Below are 22836 nucleotides of genomic sequence, written 5' to 3'. Positions count from 1 at the left end.
AAGATATTCTAGATTCATGGTGAGGTCTTCAGTGATCCCAGTAGAAAATGGATTCTGCTTTGGCAAAAGCTGCCTGTGGGCTATGGAGGTGTGCCTAAAGCATAGGTAGACTTTCTGTCAGCAGGGCCAGCCACAGGCGCCCCCTCCAGTCACAGAGAAATGTCACCCTTTATCTGCGGGTGAAATTACTATTTTACACAACCTGCTCACTGCTTTATAGGGGTCAGGTTTGGTTTCAGTTAATGAAAACTTTTCTTTCAAGTCCTCTAGCATTGCCTCTTGAGTGCCTGCAGACCAGAGGAGCAGAGCTTCCAATTGTTCTGGACAAGGAGTGTCTCCAGGAGGACTCATGCCTCATGCATGTCAGCCCCAGAAGAGACCACAGAGCATCGACTCCAACCCCCAAATCACAGAGGAGCAACCCAAGGTCCTGACACCCACCGTTACCCAGCAACAATGGGATGGCCAGATATCTTGACCTTCCCTGCTTGGCACTTTCCACACTCCATTATCACCTATAAAATGCACGAATTGAGGTGTGATGAAATGGAGGCTTTACCAGGCTGCTAGAAATAGGAAGGCTAACATAATTTATATTTGCAACTACAGATCCAACTGCATTCCTCCACACCCTGAGCAAGAGCATGTGCCTGTGTGTCTCACCGGTAGGTGTCTTCCGAGTAGGTTTTCTGAACATAGTCCTGCAACTCCATCTGTGCCTTTTCTTGGAACTTTTCAATCTGGCTTGTGCTAGTCAAACCTGGATGATCTGAAAAGAGAAAAGTGCCCCCAAATTGCCCTCTGTATTCAGAAAGCCTCACAGATTGCTTAGAACTTATTTTTAATCAAACTTCTGACAAGTTTCTCAAGCACAATAGAATGAACTCTGAAGGCTGATCAGGTTTGGATAGTGTTTAGAACACTGGATTTTCCTATCCTCAGCCAAGTACTGGAGGTGCCCAGGAGGGAGCTGAGCTCCTGGGTAGTCATTCCAGCTTTAGCAGCCCCAACTACTTGTTCTGGACATTTGATTTTCTACTACTCTAAAAAACACATCAGTTTAAAAACTATCATATGAAATTAAAATTTATTTACTAATGTATTTTATTAAATATCTAGAAACTTGTTTTCTAGATATTTAATTACGTAATTGCCCCATTTTCACTAGCTAGTTTGTTGTTTGTGAGTGGAGGGCAGGGAAGAAAGGGAAAAGTTAAGCTGTTTTACAACCCCATCTGTTCAACACAATGGTAAGGACATCAGTCACCCAAGTGACCTCTCAGAAGGCTCTGAGATAGCCTAACAGCCGAGGGGAAGTGAGTGAGGCCAGCCCATCTGTTTTACTTTCCACCAACAATTCCTGCTGCCTCTTCTTCACCTGCTGTGACCATACCTTTTCATGTGCCCGGTAGCAACTGCTGCTACCTCCCTCCACAGAGACTATAGGTAAATTTGTGTAGTTTTAATTTATATATGCTAACATAACCTGAAAATTGGCAAAGAGCAAAACAAAACAAATAAAGACACAGAATGGTAGAACACTATTTTGTATGCCCTTGTCTGGCCAATGGTTTAATTTAGATTACAGATTAAATCTATTTGGTATATCAAGCCATTTCTTTGGGACTGTAAAGGCACAAGAATTAAAAGAATGTATGTCTTTACCTAAGTTAACAAAGCACACCTATTATGAGTACAGTCAGTCACAATCTGGCAGGGCTCTCTACACCACTGACAACTTCCCAACATTCATGTTAACAAACATCATTAGACACAGGTGGAAAACAGTCATGCGCCACCACCGCATATCTTACCGGGGCTAAAGAGAACTATGGCTTTAAGGTATGCATACTCATAGCCGTCTATATCCAGCTTTGCCATACTGTTACAGAACTCCTGAAGTTTCCAGATGTGCTCCATGACTTGCTTTATCCGGTCGCCAGAAAGTTTATCTGGAAATCAATATCACAGATTCCCTAAGAACGGCTGATAAAAACAATAATACAAGCTGCTTTGAGGGAAAAGAGAATTAACTTCACGTTTTTGTTTTTAAAAAAATATATTTTATTGATTTCAGAGAGGGAGAGAGAGAGAGAAACATCAATGATGAGAATCACTGATTGGCTGCCTCCTGCATGCCCCTACTGGGGATCAAGCCCGCAACCCGGGGATGTGCCCTTGACTGGAATGGAACCCGGGACCCTTCAGTGCACAGGCCGATGCTCTATCCACTGAGCCAAATCTGCTAGGGCTAACTTCATGTTTTAATTAAAAAACCAGTTATCTCAAGATGGTCAAGAGCTTCATTTTCCAGTTGAAGGTGAAATGACAACAGGTATCCCAATTCTACTCTGTTATGTATTTTGCTTCAATAATGAACCCCTGGACCAGCAATTCTCCCTGGCCCAACCCGAGGCAGCACCTTTGGCGTATAGAATAAATTGGTAATTCCTTTTATTCTGTGCTTAAGACCCATTTGTGTGTTCTTATCAATGGTTAGGTTTTCTAAGTGTCTGCAGGCATTTAATAAATATTTACCAACCTAAAATGTTGGCTTTTTTACTTGTCAAAACAATTCTGTATGTTATCTGACTTAATCCTTATGACAACATTTTGCTGAGGAGTATCAGCATTATAATCAGTTAAAAAGAAGAAAAGAACTAAAAGCTCATTTGTAAACAGATCTAACTTAAATTCAATAAAATGTTACAGGGTTTTAAAAAAATCACCTTTTTATAACTATTTCAAAGGATTAACTACAAAAACAAAGAAGGTGTGACTAGGTAAAGTCACATTGCTAGATATCAAACACCTGGAATGCTCAGTTACAAGTACAGCTGAATTCCCACTCAGCTGCAAGTGTAGACTGTGTTAGTCTCGAACCCTGGCTGTGCTCTTCAGTGTGTTGAGGACACATGGCACGTGGACAGATTGCACTGGATGTCTCCCAGTTCTGACACAGTGGGATCTGTCCACCAAATGTAAGATGGTTGCCACAGATCTTAGAAGAGAGTCATTCGTTCATTCACTGGAGGTCTGCATGACTTATGTTGGTGCCTCAGCTGTTCTATTTGCTGTTTAATTTGGGGCAAGCCAGGGACCTTATCATATGTAACACGGATAACAGTTTCTACTTTATAGGGTTGTGAAGATATGTGAAATATTACACACGAAAGGGTAACGTGTTAATGAAGATGAAAACATAAGCTGTGATTATTCTGAAAACATCACTACATGTCTATGTAGCAGGAAGTTGCCAACTTTTTTCAATTATCTTCTCCCCTCCCCCTTTCATATTCATTATATGAAAAAAAGGCAATCAGGCAGAAATTTAAATATGCTGAATAGTCAAGTGCCTATGACTTAAAAGTTAAACCTCCCTCAGCCTATGGATGGTGTGGGATACTAAGACTAGCCAATCTGTGATGGGCCAGCCGAGATGGAGACCTACTCCCCCACGTCCCGCCCTACCTTCCTGGATGCTGTTCTGCAGGTGGTTGACGATGGCGGCCAGGATAGTGGACAGACTCATGACCTGGGCACACTGGGCCAGGCCGAGGGTGAAGAGCTCATTCCAGCAGGCCCGTACCAGGCTGGTGTTGCAGTCCTGCCTGGGGACACAGAGGTGAGGGTGGGTGCGGGTGTGAGTTGGCACTTCTCTAAACCCCAGCATGCCCCAAACAAGTGGATTCAGCAAGTATGTATTGAAGGTCTACGGTATATTCAGGGTCATTTTCTAAGAACACCACTGTATAAGAATCTCTAAACTAAGTCTCTCTGAGGATAAACTATCCACTCGCTTTAAAAGATTCTTTGAACTTAAGTCAGTGCCTCTGTCGTGAGAGGATGCAGCAATCAAAAGACTAAGAGCCAAGTGTAGACTCTGGAGGAGACATACCCTACACCTAGGCATAGGAATTGAGGGCCTGCAAACTCTATGAAGGAGGAGCCGACACTGTAGTAGGGAGGAAGTCGGTTTTCATCCCTGCCTTGGGTAATTTACCTTAGGATGACATGGCTGGTGCATTACAAAACACTATGTCCTTATCTCAGATGCCCCCATATGAAGCATGTCCTTACTTGTCTCCAGATTTTAGGATGACTCCTGTTTCTATTTCACTCCATCCCTAGCTGCTAGTTCTAAGTCCTTAGTACATGGAGGAAGCTTGATCAAGATTTGAGGAGCACTGGAACATTAGCATCCATGGTCCCCTGCTACAGGTCCACTGACTGTATTTAATAAAAAAACCAGGTCATAGGAACAAACTGGAAGGGCCCTCAGAAATCTTCCAGACCATTCCCAGAGAGGGGAAGGCCCTTGCTGGAGATATAGAGAAAAAGGCCACTTACCCAAGTGCCTGAAAAGCTGGAATTGACCTGGCCCAGTGCATGGAGAGGAAAAGCAGGCGGGATGCAGACTCACAGATGTAGTGCACATTGAGGTACTCTGGCATTGGGCTGGGCATTGTTAGCTGGAAAAGGAGGTGACAGAGGGACAGGGGATGGCTTGGTTTGCCAATACAAATCCTTGTTGTATTTCAACATCATGGCAGCCAGAGACACTGTCTCTGATGTTAAGGCTTCTGCATGGACCCATCCTATGATGGGGACCCCCCCACCAACCCAGCTTACCCATACAAATACATACTTTTCAACTCTTGCCTTAAATAAATTATTTGTTCTAAGGCAAATCCACTTTGAGTCATAGGTTAAAGTCTAAATCAAATTGGGAAAAAGGGGTCAAATTGCTGGATAAGAAGACATTTGGTAGGTGACCTCAAGGCAACTGTAAGTAAGAGCTGAGCAGAAACCTAGGGGTAGGAGGAGAATATCTCACCACCAGAATGTCAGTCCTGGGCTCCAGGAGCTCCACTGTCTAGAACAGTGATGGGCAACCTTTTGAACTTGGTGTGTCAAACTTCGCCAAAAAACTGAGCATAACTCGGGTAGTGTGTCACTTTGAGGAAAAAACATTATTTCACAAATGTTTCATCCTCAGGAGCAGCAAATGTTTCATCCTCGGCATGCGGCCGCCTCAGCGGCCGCGTGTCATCAGAAATGGCTACGCGTGTCAGTGCTGATACGCGTGTCATAGGTTCGCCATCACTGGTCTAGAAGGAGCTCTATTGCCTTTGAAGCTTGAATCTCACTGGTAATCTGTGTCCTCAGTACTTTGGGCAATTATAAGCAGGGACCTAACCTTCCAAAGTGACTGGCAAGATCTCTCTAGTAAAGAATGCTGGGGAACAGAGAGACTCACTCTAGAGACCTAGTGATTAAGAGGGCCTCGCGGAAGCTGGGAGTGTCCTATAGAAGCAAGACCAGTGGAGGAGAGGATGAGGGCGACCTATGAGGTATCCATCAAGGATACCAGATATCTACTTTCTATAATTCTAGAGGGTAAGTGGTCAGGACCAATCTGTGGGCATGAGGGCTGGCTGCCTGCTGTTGGAGCAGACTAACGGCCCTGCCTTAGCCTGTACTGGAGCCAGGCCATTATCAGAAGGCGGAAGGCAGAGCAGTCAGCTAATAGGCCCTTGCAGATCAGCCTATCAGCGTTACCTTCAGAGCCAAATGCCACTATGAACAAAGGACGAGTGAAAGTGCTTTGTAATGGGGATAGAGTTCTAGAATATAATATCCCAATCAAATGCCACAATATGGAAATGAGCTCACTCCAAGGTTTGATTTTTAAACTGTGACTAGCTTTGGTACAAAGCTCCTCTCCTAGTAGGATGGGGGCACATGGTTAGGCATAACACACTCACCTTAAATGTGACATGAGTGTCTGAAAGGAGAGGGCCTTCAACCTCAATGATGGGTGTGGATTGGTCTCTGCTGATGACATGGATGCTCCCTCCTCCACTGGTGTCTATCCCATCTGCCAGGCTTGGAGGTGAGGAGCTGTCTGTAGTATTAAGTGCTTTAGCTAAGGTATCAAATGCCCTGTGAGCAAAATTGAAGCAAGCAAGTATTGTAAATCCACAGCTTTTAGGGAAAATGAACTCTAGCTGAGACATAATTTAGAAAAACAATGCATTGGGGAAAGATACTTATATTCTACCTGCTGAGAGAAGGGATAACAATGAAAGCTTCTATGCATTCTCTATACATTACCTTGGGCACTAAGCTATGTATTATTATTTTCACATGTAATTTTTATTTTTTACAACTATTCTCCAAAGTAGAATTCTCTCCATTTTATAGATGTGAAAACTGAGGCTTAGAGATGTTAAATAACTTTCCAAGACTGCCCATAGAGTAAGTGGTAGAACCAGACCCTATCTCCTTTCCATTGGATCAGATCTAAATTTTGCTATCAGACCACAAGTGAACACAATAAGAACCAGCACACTTGTGTGGCCCAGAGTTGCACCTGCCTGGCCTAGTAAGATGGGCAGGAGTGGCCGCTCCTACAGAAAAGAACAAATACCAGAGCCATGCCGCAGAAAAACACCCTCAGCGGCCAGTTACAGATGTCCAGGACCAGTTAACACTATCGCCTAATATCTAAGCTCTTGACTCACTACTTGGGAAAAAAGATACATAAAAAAAATAGGCTGCCCAGCCAGTGTGGCTCAATGGTTGAGAGTCGACCCATGAACGAGAAGGTTACAGTTTGATTACTGGTCAGGGCACATGCCGGGATTGGGGGCTCGATCCCCAGTAGAGGGCAGCCAATCCATGATTCTCTCTCATCATTAATGTTTCTATCTTTCTTTCCCTCTCCCTTCTCTGAAGTCAATATAATGCATTTAAAAAAAAAAAAAGGCTAAAACAGAATTGGGAAAAGGGAATGAGCTATTAATATCCAGGCATAATAAATAATGACTGAAGAGTAGCATCTGTCCATTGAAGACTTTTCCCCTGCTTCCACTGAGTTACTCAATGTCCTTTTTCATTGTCTGGAACGAAAAGCAACTTTGATTTTGAGAAGAGAGAGATGTTCAGGGGAACTGTGACAATTTTACAATCCTTGATTAAATACAGGGTGAGTGTTAAAAATGCTGCCACCCACCCTCTCACAATGCAGTGACTGAGTGTGCATGTCAGGAGGGGAGCCTATACCCTCATGGGTTCATACCTAGTAATCTCACTTGCAGACTGGTCCTCTGGTTGCATTTCCGAAGTGTCACCATTGTTAAGGGATTCACTTAGGTTGGCAAGGGAGGTTACTACATTTGCTAGTGTGCCCAGAGCTCCCTGGCTTGTTTCAGCCTATTAAACAAAAAATAATAACATTAAAAAATGAATACATACATGATGAATATGCATACACAATGACTCTCAGGCTAATCCTATATAATAAAGAGGTAATGTGCAAATTGACCATCACTTCAACACACAAGATGGCCAGCAGGAGAGGGTAGTTGTGGGTAATCAGGCCTGCAGGGGAGGGCAGTTGGGGGCAACTGGGCCAGCAGGAGAGGGCAGTTGGGGGCGACCAGGCCTGCAGGAGGGCAGTTAGGGGTGACCAGGCTGGCAGGGGAGGGCAGTTAGGGGCAATTGGGCTGGCAGGGGAGCAGTTAGGCATTGATCAGGCTGGTAGGGGAGTGGTTAGGGGATGATCAGGCTGGCAGGCAGAAGCGGTTAGGGGCTATCAGGCAGGCAGGCGAGCGGTTGGGAGCCAGCAGTCCTGGATTGTGAGAGGGATGTTCCAGATTGGAGAGGGTGCAGGCTGGGCTGAGGGACACCGCCCCAACCCCCCTTCTTGTGCACCGGGCCTCTAGTGAAGACATAATGTTGGTTTAAAAACAGCTTCAAAAAAGGGAGGTATGACTATAACAGGGCAGCATGAGGAAGATCTTTTTGGTGATGGATTAGTTCTATATCTTGATTGTGGTGGTAGTTACAAAATCTATACATGGTAAAATGGAAGATCAAAAAGAGAAACAATATCATAAAAATTAAAACCTTTGTGCTTCAATAGACATTATCAAGAAAGTAAAAAGACACTCCCCTCCCTCACATACACAAGACAACTCACAGAATGGGAGGAAATATTTTCAAATCATACATTTGATAATAGTTTAGTTGCCAGAATATCTAAAAGACTCTTGCAACTCATAATAAAAAGACAAATAAACACAGTTAAAAAATAAGCAAAGGATTTAAGTTGACATTTCTTCGAAGAAGACATACAAATAGCCATAGGCACATGAAAATATGTTCGACATCACTGGAAATGTAAATCAAGACCACAATGAGATACCACTTCACACCCACTAGCACAGCTATAATGAAACAGATAACAAGTGTTGGAAAGAATGGGGAGAAACTGGAACCCTCACCCGTAGCTGGTTGGAATGTAAAATGGTACAGTCACTGAAAAATAATCTGGCAGTTCTTCAAAAGTTTAAACACAGTTACCATATGACCAGCAATTCCACTTCTAGACATGTACATAAGAGAAATGAAAACATATGTCCACAAAAAAGCTCGTACACAAATGTTAATAAGCAGCACTATTCACAATAGGCAAAAAGTAGAAACAACCCAAATGTTTATCAGCTGATTAGTAGATAAATTGAATGTAGTATAGGCATTTAAAGGCACGTTATTTATCAATAAAAAGGCACAACAGAATAGTCGCTGTGAAATCCCTTGGTAGTCAGGAGTTTTAAGGTTATTTGATCCTTCCTTTCAGTCTTACAGCCTATCCTGAAGACCACTAGGTAGAGGACATCTCTCTATGCCAGCCAATGGCTCTAATTTTTGTCTTTTCTTTCCCCCAAAAGGATGCTCCTTAATGTACAGAGCGTGCACATTGATGTGCATGTGAACAAATGAGTCTACAGGCCCAGCTCTGGCTCCAAGGGCAGCAGTGCCAATAGTGCTCTGTCACTGAGTTACTCCTTTCAGGGAAGAAAATCGGACCTCAGCCCTGGCTGGCCGCTACTTCATTACTTGGGTCAAGATGAGAAAGACAATGGGTTCCCTTGCCTGGATAAAACCCTCCTCTTTAGTTATCTTTATAAGTTAGCCAGTTCTCTCCCTCTCTCTTTGTCTCTCTCAGATTGACAAACATCTGTATTCCACAAGTCAAATTCCCTATTCCCTGATTTATCTTAACAGATTTAGAATTGTTAAAATCCTGGCTGAACTTCCTCCTGCAGATCATCTAGAGCAGTGGTTCTCAACCTTTCTAATGCCGCGACCCTTTAATACAGTTCCTCATGTTGTGGTGACCCCCAACCATAAAATTATTTTCGTTGCTACTTCATAACTGTAATTTTGCTACTGTTAATGAATCGTAATGTAAACATCTGTGTTTTCCGATGGTCTTAGGCTCTACAGCAGCGGTTCTCAACCTGTGGGTCGCGACAACCCGCTAGCAGGGTCGCCCAAGACCATCGGAAAACACAGATTATTTACATTACGATTCATAACAGTAGCAAAATTACAGTTATGAAGTAGCAACGAAAATAATTTTATGGTTGGAGGTCACCACAACATGAGGAACTGTATTAAAGGGTCGCGGCATTCGAAAGGTTGAGAACCACTGATCTAGAAGCATGTCAAATTTGAGGCCCAAGGGCCGCATGTGGCCCACAACAAATACTCACTAAAGATGACTCATTTATTTTTGCCCTTTGTATTTAGCATGTCTATCGAAATAAACCTGTTTCTATGAAAATTGAAGCTTTTGTTTTTTTGCAGCCCACATAAACTTAAACCTTGTTTATTTGGCCCGTGTTAGCCTTTGAGTTTGACATGCTTGATCTAGAGGCTTCTGTAAGGCCATCTTAGGATAAGTAGCTGGTTCTGGAGCAAGCCAGTAGTTTGTCAATGTGTGTACCAGGAGACGAACATCTTAATAGAGAAGAGAACCATAGAACTTTCACCAAATTGAACTCTAGACCCTGTTATGACTATGACCAGCCAGCCCTGACTGATTTTCTGAAAGCCATCAGCATCCCAAACACAAATCACTGGGGGCTAAATCACAAGTAAACTGAGAAGCAGAAGGTCATGCTTTCAACGTGGTCTCTGAAGGCCAAGAAGGTGGTGGTGCACACATTTAGAAAAGTAGTCTGCACTGCAACATAAAAATGGAGAAGGCATAACATCACCTTGGAATCTGTGGCCAGAAGAACAGTACCATCCTCACGTATCAAAGGTTGCTGGATGTTCACAAGCATCCCTGGATCAAGAAGACCTGTTTGTCTATTTAAGACATAAAGAAACCCAGAGTAGCTTCCAACATTTAATGCACAGTATGATCATGCTATATTTCCCTGTCCCTTCGACATCTGCAGGGCTGTCTGAGTAAAAGAAAAGCTCTAACTAGACTCAGACACTAAGTGACTGAACAACCCCCCTTTTCTGCAATGAGATGTGCACACAGCTGGGTCTAGAGCCTGAGACAGGATGACACAGACGCATACCCCCAGGGCTTGCTTCTGTGCTGTGAACTTTGGCTGCTCTGCCAAATAATGTTAACTTGATCTTCCGAATATCACTAAGGCATTCTCAATTCTAGTTCTCTCTGTGATACATTTGGATTTCTTATTTTCCTGTCTCTGTTCCTTTTAAATTAAGTTCAACAGATTACATTAAAAAGAACATATAAATTAACTTGTGGCACTTATCTGGGACCACACCTGGGACTTAGGCCTTTTGTCTATACTACAAAAAAATCCCAGTCTGGAATTCCAGAACTGTTTTCCTGTATGAATAACGCCAAACTGCAAGACATAATCTGAGCCCTTGAAAAATTCTGACCCCATCAGCCATCCTCAGGACTGTATAGAGGTTTGACTGAAGCAGCTCCAAAAGGGGTAGAATGAGGCAAGACAAGGTTGATGGCTTTCCAGGCAGGTGGGGAGCCATAGAAGCCGCCTTTCCAAAAAACACCAGTGCCTCCTCTGATCAACAACAAGGGCTGATGGTAGTTTTACCCTTTGTCAAAACAGACACTAACCTTGTTCCATCTTTATCTGCCACAAATGTGGGAGTGGCAATCAGAGGACTTCTCAGGTCTTTCCGGATATAGATTTTCTCAGTTGAAGCAGCACAATTGCTTGGTTTCTCCCGCTGTACATCAAAGGGCTTCCGTTCACTCTGTACAGCTTAAATCACAATAAATATTCATATTTAGAGGAAAGATTTGAATCAATAAAAACCACAGTCTTACTTAGAAAGTAAAGCTCAATTTTCAGTGGATTTTTCAGACAAAGGAGCTTTAAAGGTTCAAAGCCAAGCAATGCCATGCCAAATCTATAGGCAGGAAAAGAGCTCAAGATGGTGGGCACTGCCTACGAAGAACTGCAGCACAGCATCTGTATGGCCTTGTGAGGGTCCATCCTGAGCCTTCTAGGTTTTCACGTTTTCTTTTTTTTTTTTTCTTTAACCCTTACCCAAGCATATTTTTCCATTGCTTTTTAGAGAGAGTGGAAGAGAGAGGGAAAGAGAGAGAAATATTGATGTGAAAGAAATACATCGATTGGTTGTCTCCTGCACAAGCCCCAACCAGGGCCCGGGCCAGGGAGGAACCTGCAACTAAGGTACGTGCCCTTGACCGGAATCGAACCCGGGACCCTTTGGTCTACAGGCCAACGCTCTATCCACTGAGCCAAATGGGCTAGGGCTGGGTTTTCACTTCTTACTTGCTAACAAAAGGGAGTCTCTCCAGGGTGAGAAACACTTGTCTTCAAATGGATCTCCAACAGAGAGCTTGTCCAATGCCACACATTGTAGAGGAACAACTCTAATGTCCACCTCCAGCAGGCATGACTTCTGCAAAGTGTTTGTTGTCAATTTTCTATCACCCTAGCAACTTCTCCCTTCAGTAATCTGGTATAAGAATAGGTATACATGCCAGAAACAACTGAAAAATAACGACCTTTTTATTAAAAGAAAGACTAAACTCCAGATCCAATATGTAAGTAAGGTAAGGGGTTCTATTTCAAAGGGGTTCTCTTTGGCTTAAGAGAACCTACATGTCTTCCCTAGGCCTCACAGTTCCTAAGGGGCAGAGCTAGAGTTTGATCTGGTATCAGCTTTACTACAAAGCCTGTGTTTACCCCACTCCACATTGCTGCCTGCCAATTTACTGGGAGTAGGTTTCCACATACACAGGAACTAACCAACCCCAGCAGTGTTGGTACTGAAATACCACACTGAGCCCGAAGGTAAACCAAAGTGAAGTGTGAGTGAATCTTTTCTTCTTAGTATTTTAAAGCCAGACACAGAAACCTTAGTTAACAGACTAATGCTTACTTTCAGCCTGGCCTGCCCCCTTTAGCAGTTTGGGAGCCCTCAGACGGACATCCTCCTTATTAACTCACGTGGTTTCTTTAATACTGTTACTCACATTCCATTTTCATGCCCATCTCTAAGCATTTTTTCAGCCGGCAAAACTGACAGCGGTTCCGGTGGTGCTTATTGATGATGCAGTCTTGGTTGCTCCGGCAGCTGTAGGTCAAATTTTTCCTTACGCTCCTTTTGAAGAAACCTTTGCAGCCTTCACAACTGACAGCCCCATAGTGACGGCCTGAAAGGATAGAGTGCATGAAGCAGTTTTACCAAGAAAAAAGGTAACCCGTCACGGGCCCTATTTTTAAGGTATGTCTATCAAAGCGATTGGTGTGCAGTCAGATGCCCAGGCCTCAGCATTAAGCATTGGTAATTAGGAGTTAGTGAGTCTTTCACGTGATTTCTCTATAATCTTTACAGGAGCCCTAGGTGGTCATGATGAAAAAAATTTAAGCTCAGACAGATGATGTGACACCTGGTAAATGGCATGACCTTAATGCTCTTAGTACACAAAGGACCTACCATATAGTAGGAGCTCACGGGGGATGGCTGAACTGTACTGTCCTCTGAACGCACACTGGTCTTGGCTCTACAGACCTAGGCTTGCGAAGCTACTCAGCTCCCCTGTCCTGCCAAGAGTGGCAGGTAGCAAACACATGCATGTGATATTTCAGCACACATTTTTATTCCCCCTGTGTTAGCCATGTCCTGGGCTCTAGACCTCCCCTGGAGGAAGTGGAATGATGAGAGGAATCATCATGAGGACTGTGACTGAGCAGGTTCTAGGTGAAGGAAGGTTACCATGCAGCTCACTTGGGTTAGCTAGTCAGATGCTTTTGGAAACTTAGTCCTAGAAATACACCTATTACACACATTTTTTTTTCTAATCTTGGTTACTTTGATGTCTCTAATTCTTATTTACCAATGACATTAAAAAGAGCTCCCACCTCAGTTTACCCTTCTTAGTTTACAAAGTGCTTCCACAGGCATTGTAACTCATTTGTTCCCAGCTGGGACTGACCATAGTTGTTTTATTTTTTTAATTGAATTTATTGGGGTGACATTGGTTAATAAAATCCTATCAGTTTCAGGTATACAATTCTATAATATATCACCTATATAATGTATTGTGTGTTCACCACAATATAAGTCTCCTTCAAGTCAAGTCTCCTTCTATCACTACATAGTTCAGTCTTAGGTAACCTAATGTCTTAGCTACTGCTGGGAGGACACGTTTCATGGGATCATCATTTACAGCAGCTACAGAGCATCCTATTGTCCTAAGCTCTAGCAATTGAAGCCATTCCCCATATACTTGGAGGGTCTCAATTTTGTGCCTTTAAGAACCGTCGTGCTAAAACTGTTACCTACCATGTAGGCATCATTTTTCCTTTTTTGCAGGGTATTTCCTTAGGCTTTCTAACCCTTAGAGTGATCTCAAATATCTGGAGATAATGGCAGTATGAGGCTGTTCCTTTAAGCCCAGAAAGAAGAGTGACAAATGGGGAAGCCCAAAAGATTCCGTGCCCTTCTCCTTATGTTCATGCTTCATTAATTTGTTCAAAAGTTTGCAGAGTAAGAAGGTAGGGACATAGAGATGGAGGGGTCTGACAAAAAGAGCACGTTCTGGTGGGCAAGACAGGCCTGTAACAACCAATTGTAAGAGAATGCAACAAATGCTCAGTGAGGTCTGTTTTATAAAAGCAGGATGAAGATAGAGGCAACACAGGTGAAAGCTTCAAAGGGGTGAGAAGGGCTGGATTTACCAGGATAAGGGGTAGGAGCAGAGCCAGGACACCCCTGATAGGGCAAATGGTGTCACAAGCTGGGAGGGAAACTGGAGCTTCTACAGATGCTTGCCTAGAGCTGTCTTCCTAAGAAGCTTGGTCCAGACTCCTTTTCAAAACAAACAATCAAAAGAACAAACCAAAACAAAAAAACCAAACAAATAAGAAACCAGGACCACAAAGTGTCCCAAGTTCCTCTAAATTTTGTGACCACAGAATAAATTGGAACTAAGCAGTTACCACAAAACTCAGGCCTGAGCCCCTAGCATCACTGGAACTGGACCTTTATTAAATACTAGAGGCCCGGTGCACTACATTCGTGCACTTGGGGGGCGGGGGGGGGGGGGGGGGAGATGGTGTCCCTCAGCCTGGCCTGCCCCCTTTAGCAGTTCGGGAGCCCTCAGACGGACATCCTTAGCGCTGCCACCACTGCTGCACTTGCCAGCCATCAGCCCGGCTTGTGGCTGAGCCGTGCTCTTCCCCGCCCGCCCCCCCTTGGGAGTGCACTGACCACCAGGGGGCAGCTCCTGCATTGAGCGTCTGCCCCACTGGTGGTCAGTGTAGCGATGGGTCATTCCACCATTCTGTTAATTTGCATATTACCCTTTTATTATATATAGGATTCCTCCATTCCTCCCTGCCTGCCTCACTTATCTTCTACAGCCTTCAGTGTTAGCAGACCAAAGTCTAAACTTTTCAGCTAGATATCTTCTCCATTTTCCTGGTACCCATATGCCCAGGAGCTCTTCCCCAAAGACACTGTGGGTGTGGGCATCAAACTGAGCTCTGGCTCCACCAGCTGGAATGCCCTTCTGTTTTACCTCACGTAGGCACACTCAACCTCCAAGGCTCACAGCTGTGACTGCCTCTGGGGGCCTTTCCTGACCCTGGGACTCCAGCCAGGATCACATGTTCCCTTCTCCTGCATTTTAGCAGTTTATCATACTGGGTTACAGTGAATGGATGACAGAGACAGTTTATAGGATGAAGGGGGACTAAATAACACATTTTGTGAAACAGCAAAGCACTCTGCAAATATGGACTAGATTAAAGAAGTGATTACTTTCTTAGTAGCACATACATATTCAATGCTCAACCATGATTTACAAATCACAGAAATAGTTTCCTGACTTTTTTGATTCTAATAATTTGACAAACTGATTTGCTTATATATATTACCCTAGTAAGAAAAGTAGAGTTCATGGTTTGAAACCTACAACTCTATAGAGGTGACACTGGTTCTCTCTCCATTACCCCTCCCCCCCCCACCCCAATTTGGGCCATGATGCGCACCTAGTAGAATTACTTACCAGAGGCTTTGTCCCCACAGACCACACAGTACTCTACCACCTGGGGCCGCTGAACCTCAGCCTTCCCAAGCAAACGCTCTACAGAAGCAGAGTCTGTGACGATCTAAGAAGAATCAGGAAACAAGCAGGGTGGGGATTAAAAATTAGACTGCTAAGCAAAGTCATGCTTAACTGTAAATTCCTAATCTTGAGTTTCTATGCAGGAGAGCTGATTTGGGCAGAACTGGGAAAATTCCACCTGACAACTTAAATCTAACACCCAGAATGGCCCCGCTGCTCATCTGAATTGCACCTCTTCATCAGGGGGTGGGGGTTTGGAAGGTTCGACTAGGGTCAAGCATTGGTTTTCACCGATCTGCTTTCCTATCTGGCTACCACAATTACCCAAACTGGGGGCCATGTGGGGAATCACATATAGAAGCCTCAACATAAAGATATTGAAGGTCTTTTTGGCTGCCTCTATTCCCACCAAACAACTTGAAAATATGCAGAGAGGTACATATGGCAGAGAAATAATCAAGCTTTATTAGTTAAATAAGCAGGTCTCCTATTGAGGCAGCTGGGAGTAGAATAACTAGAATAGGTGACCTCCAAAACCTGCTATTTCTCCTTTATTTGTAGGTGACTTCTAGGTGACAAATAGTGCTTCTGGTCTAGAAGAATACTGTAACTGATACCAATATGAGAAAGTGAAAAATAGCTGTTATTAAATAATGTACCAAATAATGTACCATGATATATGCATGGTGGGAATATATACAGAAATCATTATATAGAATGACCTCTTGTAAAACATGCAGCAAAATCAATAGCCATCCTTTCACAAACAAGGAGTAGTCTAAATTAGCAGTGAGGAATTCTGATTTCAGATTATCAGAATGTACTGTGGGAAAGCAAGTTTGAGGCAGTATTTACTAACTGTACTATGAGTTTCTCAAAAGCACAATTCTGAAAGTTGAACAAATTGGTATTCGAAACCCAGCTCTATCAGAAGAAAAAAAATCCTTTCCTTCCTTAATTTTCTCTATAGTAGAAAGTCTATCCCCAAAACACACAGATTCTTAGCAGCATTATTTGCAATAGCCAAAAGGTAAAAGCAACCCAAGTATCCACCAACAGATGATTGGATAAACAAAGTGTGATATATACATATAATGGAATATTATTCAGCCTTAAAAAGGAAAGAGGTTCTGGCACCTGCTATGATATGGACAAACCTTGAAAACATTATGCTAGGTAAAATAAGCCATTCACAAAAGGACAAATATTACAGGATTCCACTTATATGAGGTCCCTAGAGTAGTCAAATTCATAGAGACAGAAAATAGAATGGTGGTTGCCAGGGGCTGGGGGTGGGAGGGGTGGAATGGGAAGTCAGTGGTTAATGGGCACAGAGTTTCAGTTTGGGAAGATGAAAGAGTTCTGTGGATGGATGGTTGGATGGTGGTAGTAGTTGCACAACAATGTGAATGTAGTTAATGCCACTGAACTATACATTTGAAAATGATTAAGATGGTTAATTTTGTTATATTTTACCACATATTTTTAAAAATTTAAAACACAAACATGGAATTCCTACTTAACCCTGACTAAACATACTCCAGGCTTGTCCACCATGGGACACTGCCTCAAGTGTCTGTTCCTTTAATCGCTGTGCTTGGAAATTCAGTTCTTCCCAACAACCCTGCTTTCTTTCAAGCCCTTGCTCTTCTCCTTCCTGTATCTTCCCCTGACCCCATCCCACCTTGCCAGAGTAGGGAGAAGCAGGGCAGAGGTGGAGATGAGAACTGAGGGTCCCAGAGGTTCACAGGAACAAATGAGGATACAATGAAGAGCTGGACCAGGCTTGACCATCTGGACAAGGATGAGGCAAGAGTTAGAACAAGTTGGTCCTTGTCTGACTATGGTCAGCCCAAAGTGGTATCCCTAAAATATCCTGGGCCAAGGGCTGCCACCGTGTGGCCTTTGTTAAGAACTAAGTGGCCTCAGTGCCAGCTCACTCATGACAGTCTCCTGTGCGTCATGATTTTTCCTGGCTTAACTTCCATCCCATCTGAGCACTGTAGTTGGCTGCCTAGGGCTTGCCATTCATTTGCTGATTACTTTAGCCAAAGCAGCAACCTTCCATGTTTACCAGTCCCCAAAGCATCTTTTAGAAACGGATTTGGCCTCCACGGCAGAGCAGAGGTTACAGTCAGGAACAAGTCCAGTAGCAGAAATGCATAAACAAATGCTCTGTCAACAGGCCTTACCTGGATCCTGCCAGGGACAAGGTTGTCCGAGGTGGTGAATATGAGCTGCTTGGCACTGGATGTCTCTGGGGAAGCCAGGATCACCTTCCCAGTTCCAGCTCCATCAGGGCTGGTCAAGATGAACTGCTGCTTGGGGGATCCAGAGGTGTCCACTGCGGTGACTATCTGGATCTTCTGTCCTGTCTGCTGGTCTGTCACAATCTACAAGACACAACATGGAGGCTGCTCTCAAGGAGCATTGTGCGACTTGTGCACTTGCAGGTGGTGCTCAAAGTAGTGACTGCCCAATGCCGTCCTGGAGCCAATGCTGGTCAAAGATGCAGTTTTACCAGTGCATGGTGAAATGAGAAAAATAAAACACAACAGTGAACTTTTCAGAATACAATTTTCATAAAGCTAGCTTTATTCTAGGATGGTATCATTCCCACTATTTTTAGAATGAAATGCGCTTTAGGGGTGAAGAGAAAGGTAATTAGATGAAGATGGTCAAAAGGCTTAAGTTTCCAGTTATAAGATAAGTCCTGGAAATTTAATGCACAACATAATGACTACAGTTAACTCTGCTATATGGTGTATTTGAAAGCTATTAAGAGAATATATCCTAAAAGTTCTCATTGCATGAAAAAAATACATTTTTTCTTTTTCTTTTTTCTGTATCTATATGTGATGATGGATGTTAACTAAACTTATTGTGGTAATCATTTCACAATTAGTAAGTCAATTCATTATGCTGTACACCTTAAACTTGTTTCACATCAATTATATCTCAATAAAACTGAAAAAAGAAAATGCCTTTGTCTTATAAAATGAAGACAGTAATAAGTAGTAGATGATAGGTTTAACTTAAAAGATATCCTTGTTCTGGACATAAAAAACGTGAACAACTTTTTTGAAATGCTGCTGACCAACAAAACGTAAAGGCTGGAAATGACTGCTTTAAAGGACGACTGTTTCTGAAGCGAAGGTCCTGTAAATAATCTTGCCTTGTGGTAACAGAATATAGGGAATCCCCTGCTGACATACACCCACCTTCTCCCACTTCCTGACTCAGAGGGCTTTAAAGATACGGATGCACCTGATTTAGGGCTGTATCTCTAGGCCAGCACAGGGCCTGGCACATGGAAAGAAGACTTTAATAATAGGTTGTGGAAGCACTGAAGGCGCTAACACTGCCCAAGTCCTGACCCTGCGTCCTCCGGACACTCCTACCATTCAGGAGCCCAACTATCAGAGACCACCTCTTCCCAAGGGTCACTGTAGTTAGCTGCTTACTGGGCTTGCCATTCATCTGATTATTTCAATCACAATTAAAATAGTTCCTATAACAAGAGTAACTTCTTTTATTCCCACTCATCAGGTTCTTTAAAGATGTTCTAGGCCCTGCCCTGCTCTCTCCCAGGATAAGTGCCCAGCTGAGAGCACTGTCCACCTTCTCCCTCAGGACACTAACAGGCTCTTACTTCAAACAGGAGTCTTGGGGTTGTTGTGTCGGGGCCTTGGGCAAGGGGAGATGTGCTGCATATCTGGCTGCAACTCAATTCCCTATAGCATATACATGGGCAGGTCTGGAAACTATGCCATATCTTGATAGATGTTGTTACTTATGACATGGAATTCCACTGTTAGACAAGAAATTCACAGGCTGTTGTAAAGAAGAGCTTGCAAATGGACCACCTGAAGGCAATAGCTTTGTCAACTATTTGATATGGAAAATCAGACAATGCTGGCTGTTTCCAAAGAAAATGGCCTGAGTTCAATGAATTATTTACAAACATTTAAAAATATTTTTGTGCCCTGACCGGTTTGGCTCAGTGGATCGAGCGTCGGCCTGCGAACTGAAAGGTCCCAGGTTTGATTCCAGTCAAGGGCATGTACCTTGGTTGCGGGCACATCCCCAGTAGGGGGGGTGCAGGAGGCGGCTGATTGATGTTTCTCTCTCATAGATGTTTCTAATTCTCCCTTCCTCTCTGTAAAAAATCAATAAAATATATTAAAAAAATATTTTTATTTATTCTTCCTTCCAAAGACATTTACATTTTCCATTCAGAGAGATGAAAAAGCTAAAAATGTAAGCAGAAAAACATAATCCCCAAATACCCGACTGGAACCACAAGGTGATGACCATTAAGCAAACCAAGACATTGCTAACATACATGAGCAGGTGGACTCCTGTTTAATGGGACCAAGGAAATACCAAATTAAGAAGATGCATCCGAACTCATTAACATTTAAATCTCCTTTGGAGCCGAGGCCAGTTTGGCTCAGTGTTGGCCTGCGGACAGAAAGGTCCCAGGTTCGATTCCGGTCAAGGGCATGTACTTTGGTTGCGGGTATATCTCCAGTGGGGGGTGTGCAGGGGGCAGCTGATCTATGTTTCTCTCTCATAGATGTTTCTGACTCTCTATCCCTCTCTCTTCCTCTCTGTAAAAAAATCAATAAAATATATTTAAAAAAATGTGTCTTTCATAGAATATAACATTAAAAATCAATCAATCAATCAATCAATCAATCAATCTCCTTTGGAGGAATGAAGGAGAGGTACTATGGGTTGAATAATGTCCCCAAAAAAGTCCTAACCCTCAAGCACCTGTGAATGTAACCTTATTTGAAAACGGGGCCTTTGCAGACGTAATCAAGTTAGTATGAGGCCACAGTGGAATTAGGATGGGCCCTAAATCCAATGATTGATGTCCTTATAAGAAGGCCATGTGATGTCAGAGACAGAGATTCCCATAAGCCCTGTGTTATCCATAGCACAATTATGAATAGTGTAGGAAATTTTAGAAATGCATATGTCATATTATAGCAGAGCTGACTATATTTTACTAGCCCAAGGCCCTGTCTAGTTCTGCTCCCAAAGGACCTCAATGTGAAGTGACACACTGCTATTTTCCACACTCTCTGTTCTAGCCAGGGTGGGCTCATCATTTCTGTTGTAAAGAAGAGCCTGCAAATGGACCACCTGAAGGCAAAAACCAGCCACTGAATAACTTTTGTTTGGCTTCCCAAAGTTTAAAATTTAAAAAAACTGGTTACCAACATCTAAATATAGAATATTTCCCATAAAAATCAGATCTATAGTTCTTACCAACTGGAAGCTCTGGCCATCTGGGCCCATTTCCTCCATGGCATATGCTGGCTGGGTGTAGCTGCCTCTTTAGATCTTTAGAGCCAGGGGCACAAACTCTTTGGTTCCTCTCAATCCCTACACCTTGGCAAGCTGGTCCTGCAAACACCTGAGTTTGTGATTCTGAGATAGGGCTTTGCAGCTAGAGCCATAGATGAAATGCTTGCTCTACTAGTTTCTAATTGTATCAGCGTGGAGCATTTATATGAGCCTTTTGAACCTCTGTTTACATATCTATAAAAAAGGATTAATAGGAAAGTGAAATATGATGTTTGTGGAAGTACTTGGTACACTGCCCAGAACATAACAGGACCTTGATAAAAGTATTTCCTCCCTCTGAGCTATCACATACTTCTCTCCTCACTTGTCTTAGCCTTTCAGCTCATCAAGTCTCTCTCTCCCAGTGGGAAAATTAAGATTTTCTATGGCTCACTCACTCTTTCATTAATTTCTCAACTACTTACAGGTTCTAATCTGTGCCAGGTGCTTTGCTAGATTACAGGCATTATGGAAATGGCTACTGCTCTCGTGACCTTTTAAGTGGAAAAGACTGGCCAAAAAAAAAAAGAAAAAAAAAAGTAAACAGCTCAACTAGTTAATAACTTCAGTTTATGCTACATATTATAAGGGAAAAGATCAGGCTGGGGTAAGAGAGAATAACACAGGCACTTAACTTTAGAAAGAGAGGTCAGGGAAGGCCTCTGTGAGGAAGTGGCATTTAAAATAAGATTCAAGGCTGAGAAGAAAGGAGCCAGACAAAGGTTTAGGGAAAATGTTGCAAGTAACATAAATATGTTCTGGCATACAGAAAACCTTAAGAGGAAGTAACTCTTAGAACTGATCTTAGGCCCAAGGACAATGAAGAGCAACCCAGGAAGCCCAGAAAAGGATATGGGCTAACCCTATTGGGAGTTTGAGCCACTCAAGGGGGTTTTCCCTACTAAAACCAGGTCTTCAAGTTTTCTTAATACTATTTTATATCTATCTTATACAATTTACATATACATACACACACATGCATGCATGCATACCTACCACACATATACATGTGTAAATAAGTGTACATAAATATATATAAAATTTGTCAGATCGTTATAGGTCAGGGCATATTAGTGCATAACAAAGGATGATAGCAAACATGATTAAATTAAAAAGAGAAATCTGTTTAAAAAATATTTTTGACCTATGCAAAAAGGTAAATGAATCTTTTACCTAAATATAAATTTTAACTCATATGAATAGCTAGTGTTGCTCATAGAAAATTATCAAACAAATAACTTCTCCATTTACCCCCTTACAAAGTTTAGGTGGATAATTTTTTAAAACATATTTTTATTGACTTCAGAGAGGAAGGGAGAGTGAGATAGAAACATCAATGATGAGAGAGAATGATCGGCTGCCTTCTGCATGCCCCCTACTGGGGATTGAGACCACAACCCAGACATGTGTCCTGACCAGAAATCGAATGGTGACCTCCTGGTTCACAGGTCGACACTCAACCACTAAGCCACACCAATCGGGCTCAATAAAAAAATATTTTTAAAAACCTGTTGGAATAATCTTTTGTGTTTCTATATGCACTAATGACAAATTATCAGAAAGAGAAATTAAGAAAACAATCCCATTTACAGTTGCATCAAAAAGAATAAAATACCTAGGAATAAATTTAACGAAGGAGATGAAAGACCTTATACTGAAAACTGTAAGACATTAATAAAAGAAAATGAAGAAGACATAAAAAGATATTACATGCTCATGAACTAGAAGAATTAATATTGTTAAATACCCAATTACCATATACTCTCACTTATATGTGGAATCTTAGAAACAAAACAAACAAAAAACCCCACAAACTTATAGATACAGAACGCAGATTGGTGACTGCCAGAAGCAGGAATGGGGGGTGAGCACAATGGGTGAAGGAGGTCAAAAGGTATTACAAATTTGCCGTTATGAAATAAATAAGTCACAGAAATGTAATGTACAGCATGGTGACTAATTAATAATACTGTATTGTATATTTGAAAGTTGCTGAGAGTAGATCTTAAAAGTTCTTGTTGCAAGAAAAAAATGTAACTATGTATGATGATGAATGGTAACTA

At 42.5% G+C, this 22836-nt stretch overlaps 1 protein-coding gene across 9 annotated transcripts in view; it reads right to left on the bottom strand.

Annotated features, from left to right (window-relative positions):
• NR2C2 (nuclear receptor subfamily 2 group C member 2) overlaps nucleotides 1-22836 on the bottom strand; it is a 93404-nt gene that overhangs the window by 10425 nt on the left and 60143 nt on the right. For all 9 annotated transcript variants that reach the window (XM_079795178.1, XM_079795171.1, XM_079795172.1 and 6 more), the window contains 11 exons: nucleotides 17608-17808; nucleotides 15356-15458; nucleotides 12317-12496; nucleotides 10925-11072; nucleotides 10074-10167; nucleotides 7085-7218; nucleotides 5769-5946; nucleotides 4351-4472; nucleotides 3472-3611; nucleotides 1815-1952; nucleotides 664-769 (listed from right to left, as the gene is read on the bottom strand). In XM_079795178.1, coding sequence (XP_079651304.1) covers nucleotides 664-769; nucleotides 1815-1952; nucleotides 3472-3611; nucleotides 4351-4472; nucleotides 5769-5946; nucleotides 7085-7218; nucleotides 10074-10167; nucleotides 10925-11072; nucleotides 12317-12496; nucleotides 15356-15458; nucleotides 17608-17808 — 1544 coding nt within the window. The remainder of the gene's footprint in view (nucleotides 1-663; nucleotides 770-1814; nucleotides 1953-3471; nucleotides 3612-4350; nucleotides 4473-5768; nucleotides 5947-7084; nucleotides 7219-10073; nucleotides 10168-10924; nucleotides 11073-12316; nucleotides 12497-15355; nucleotides 15459-17607; nucleotides 17809-22836) is intronic.

The sequence above is a fragment of the Cnephaeus nilssonii genome (assembly GCF_951640355.1).
Source record: "Cnephaeus nilssonii genome assembly, chromosome: 17".
NCBI lineage: Eukaryota > Metazoa > Chordata > Mammalia > Chiroptera > Vespertilionidae > Cnephaeus > Cnephaeus nilssonii.
Note: the sequence above shows the minus strand (reverse complement) of the source record. Positions and strands in the feature narration are given on the sequence as shown.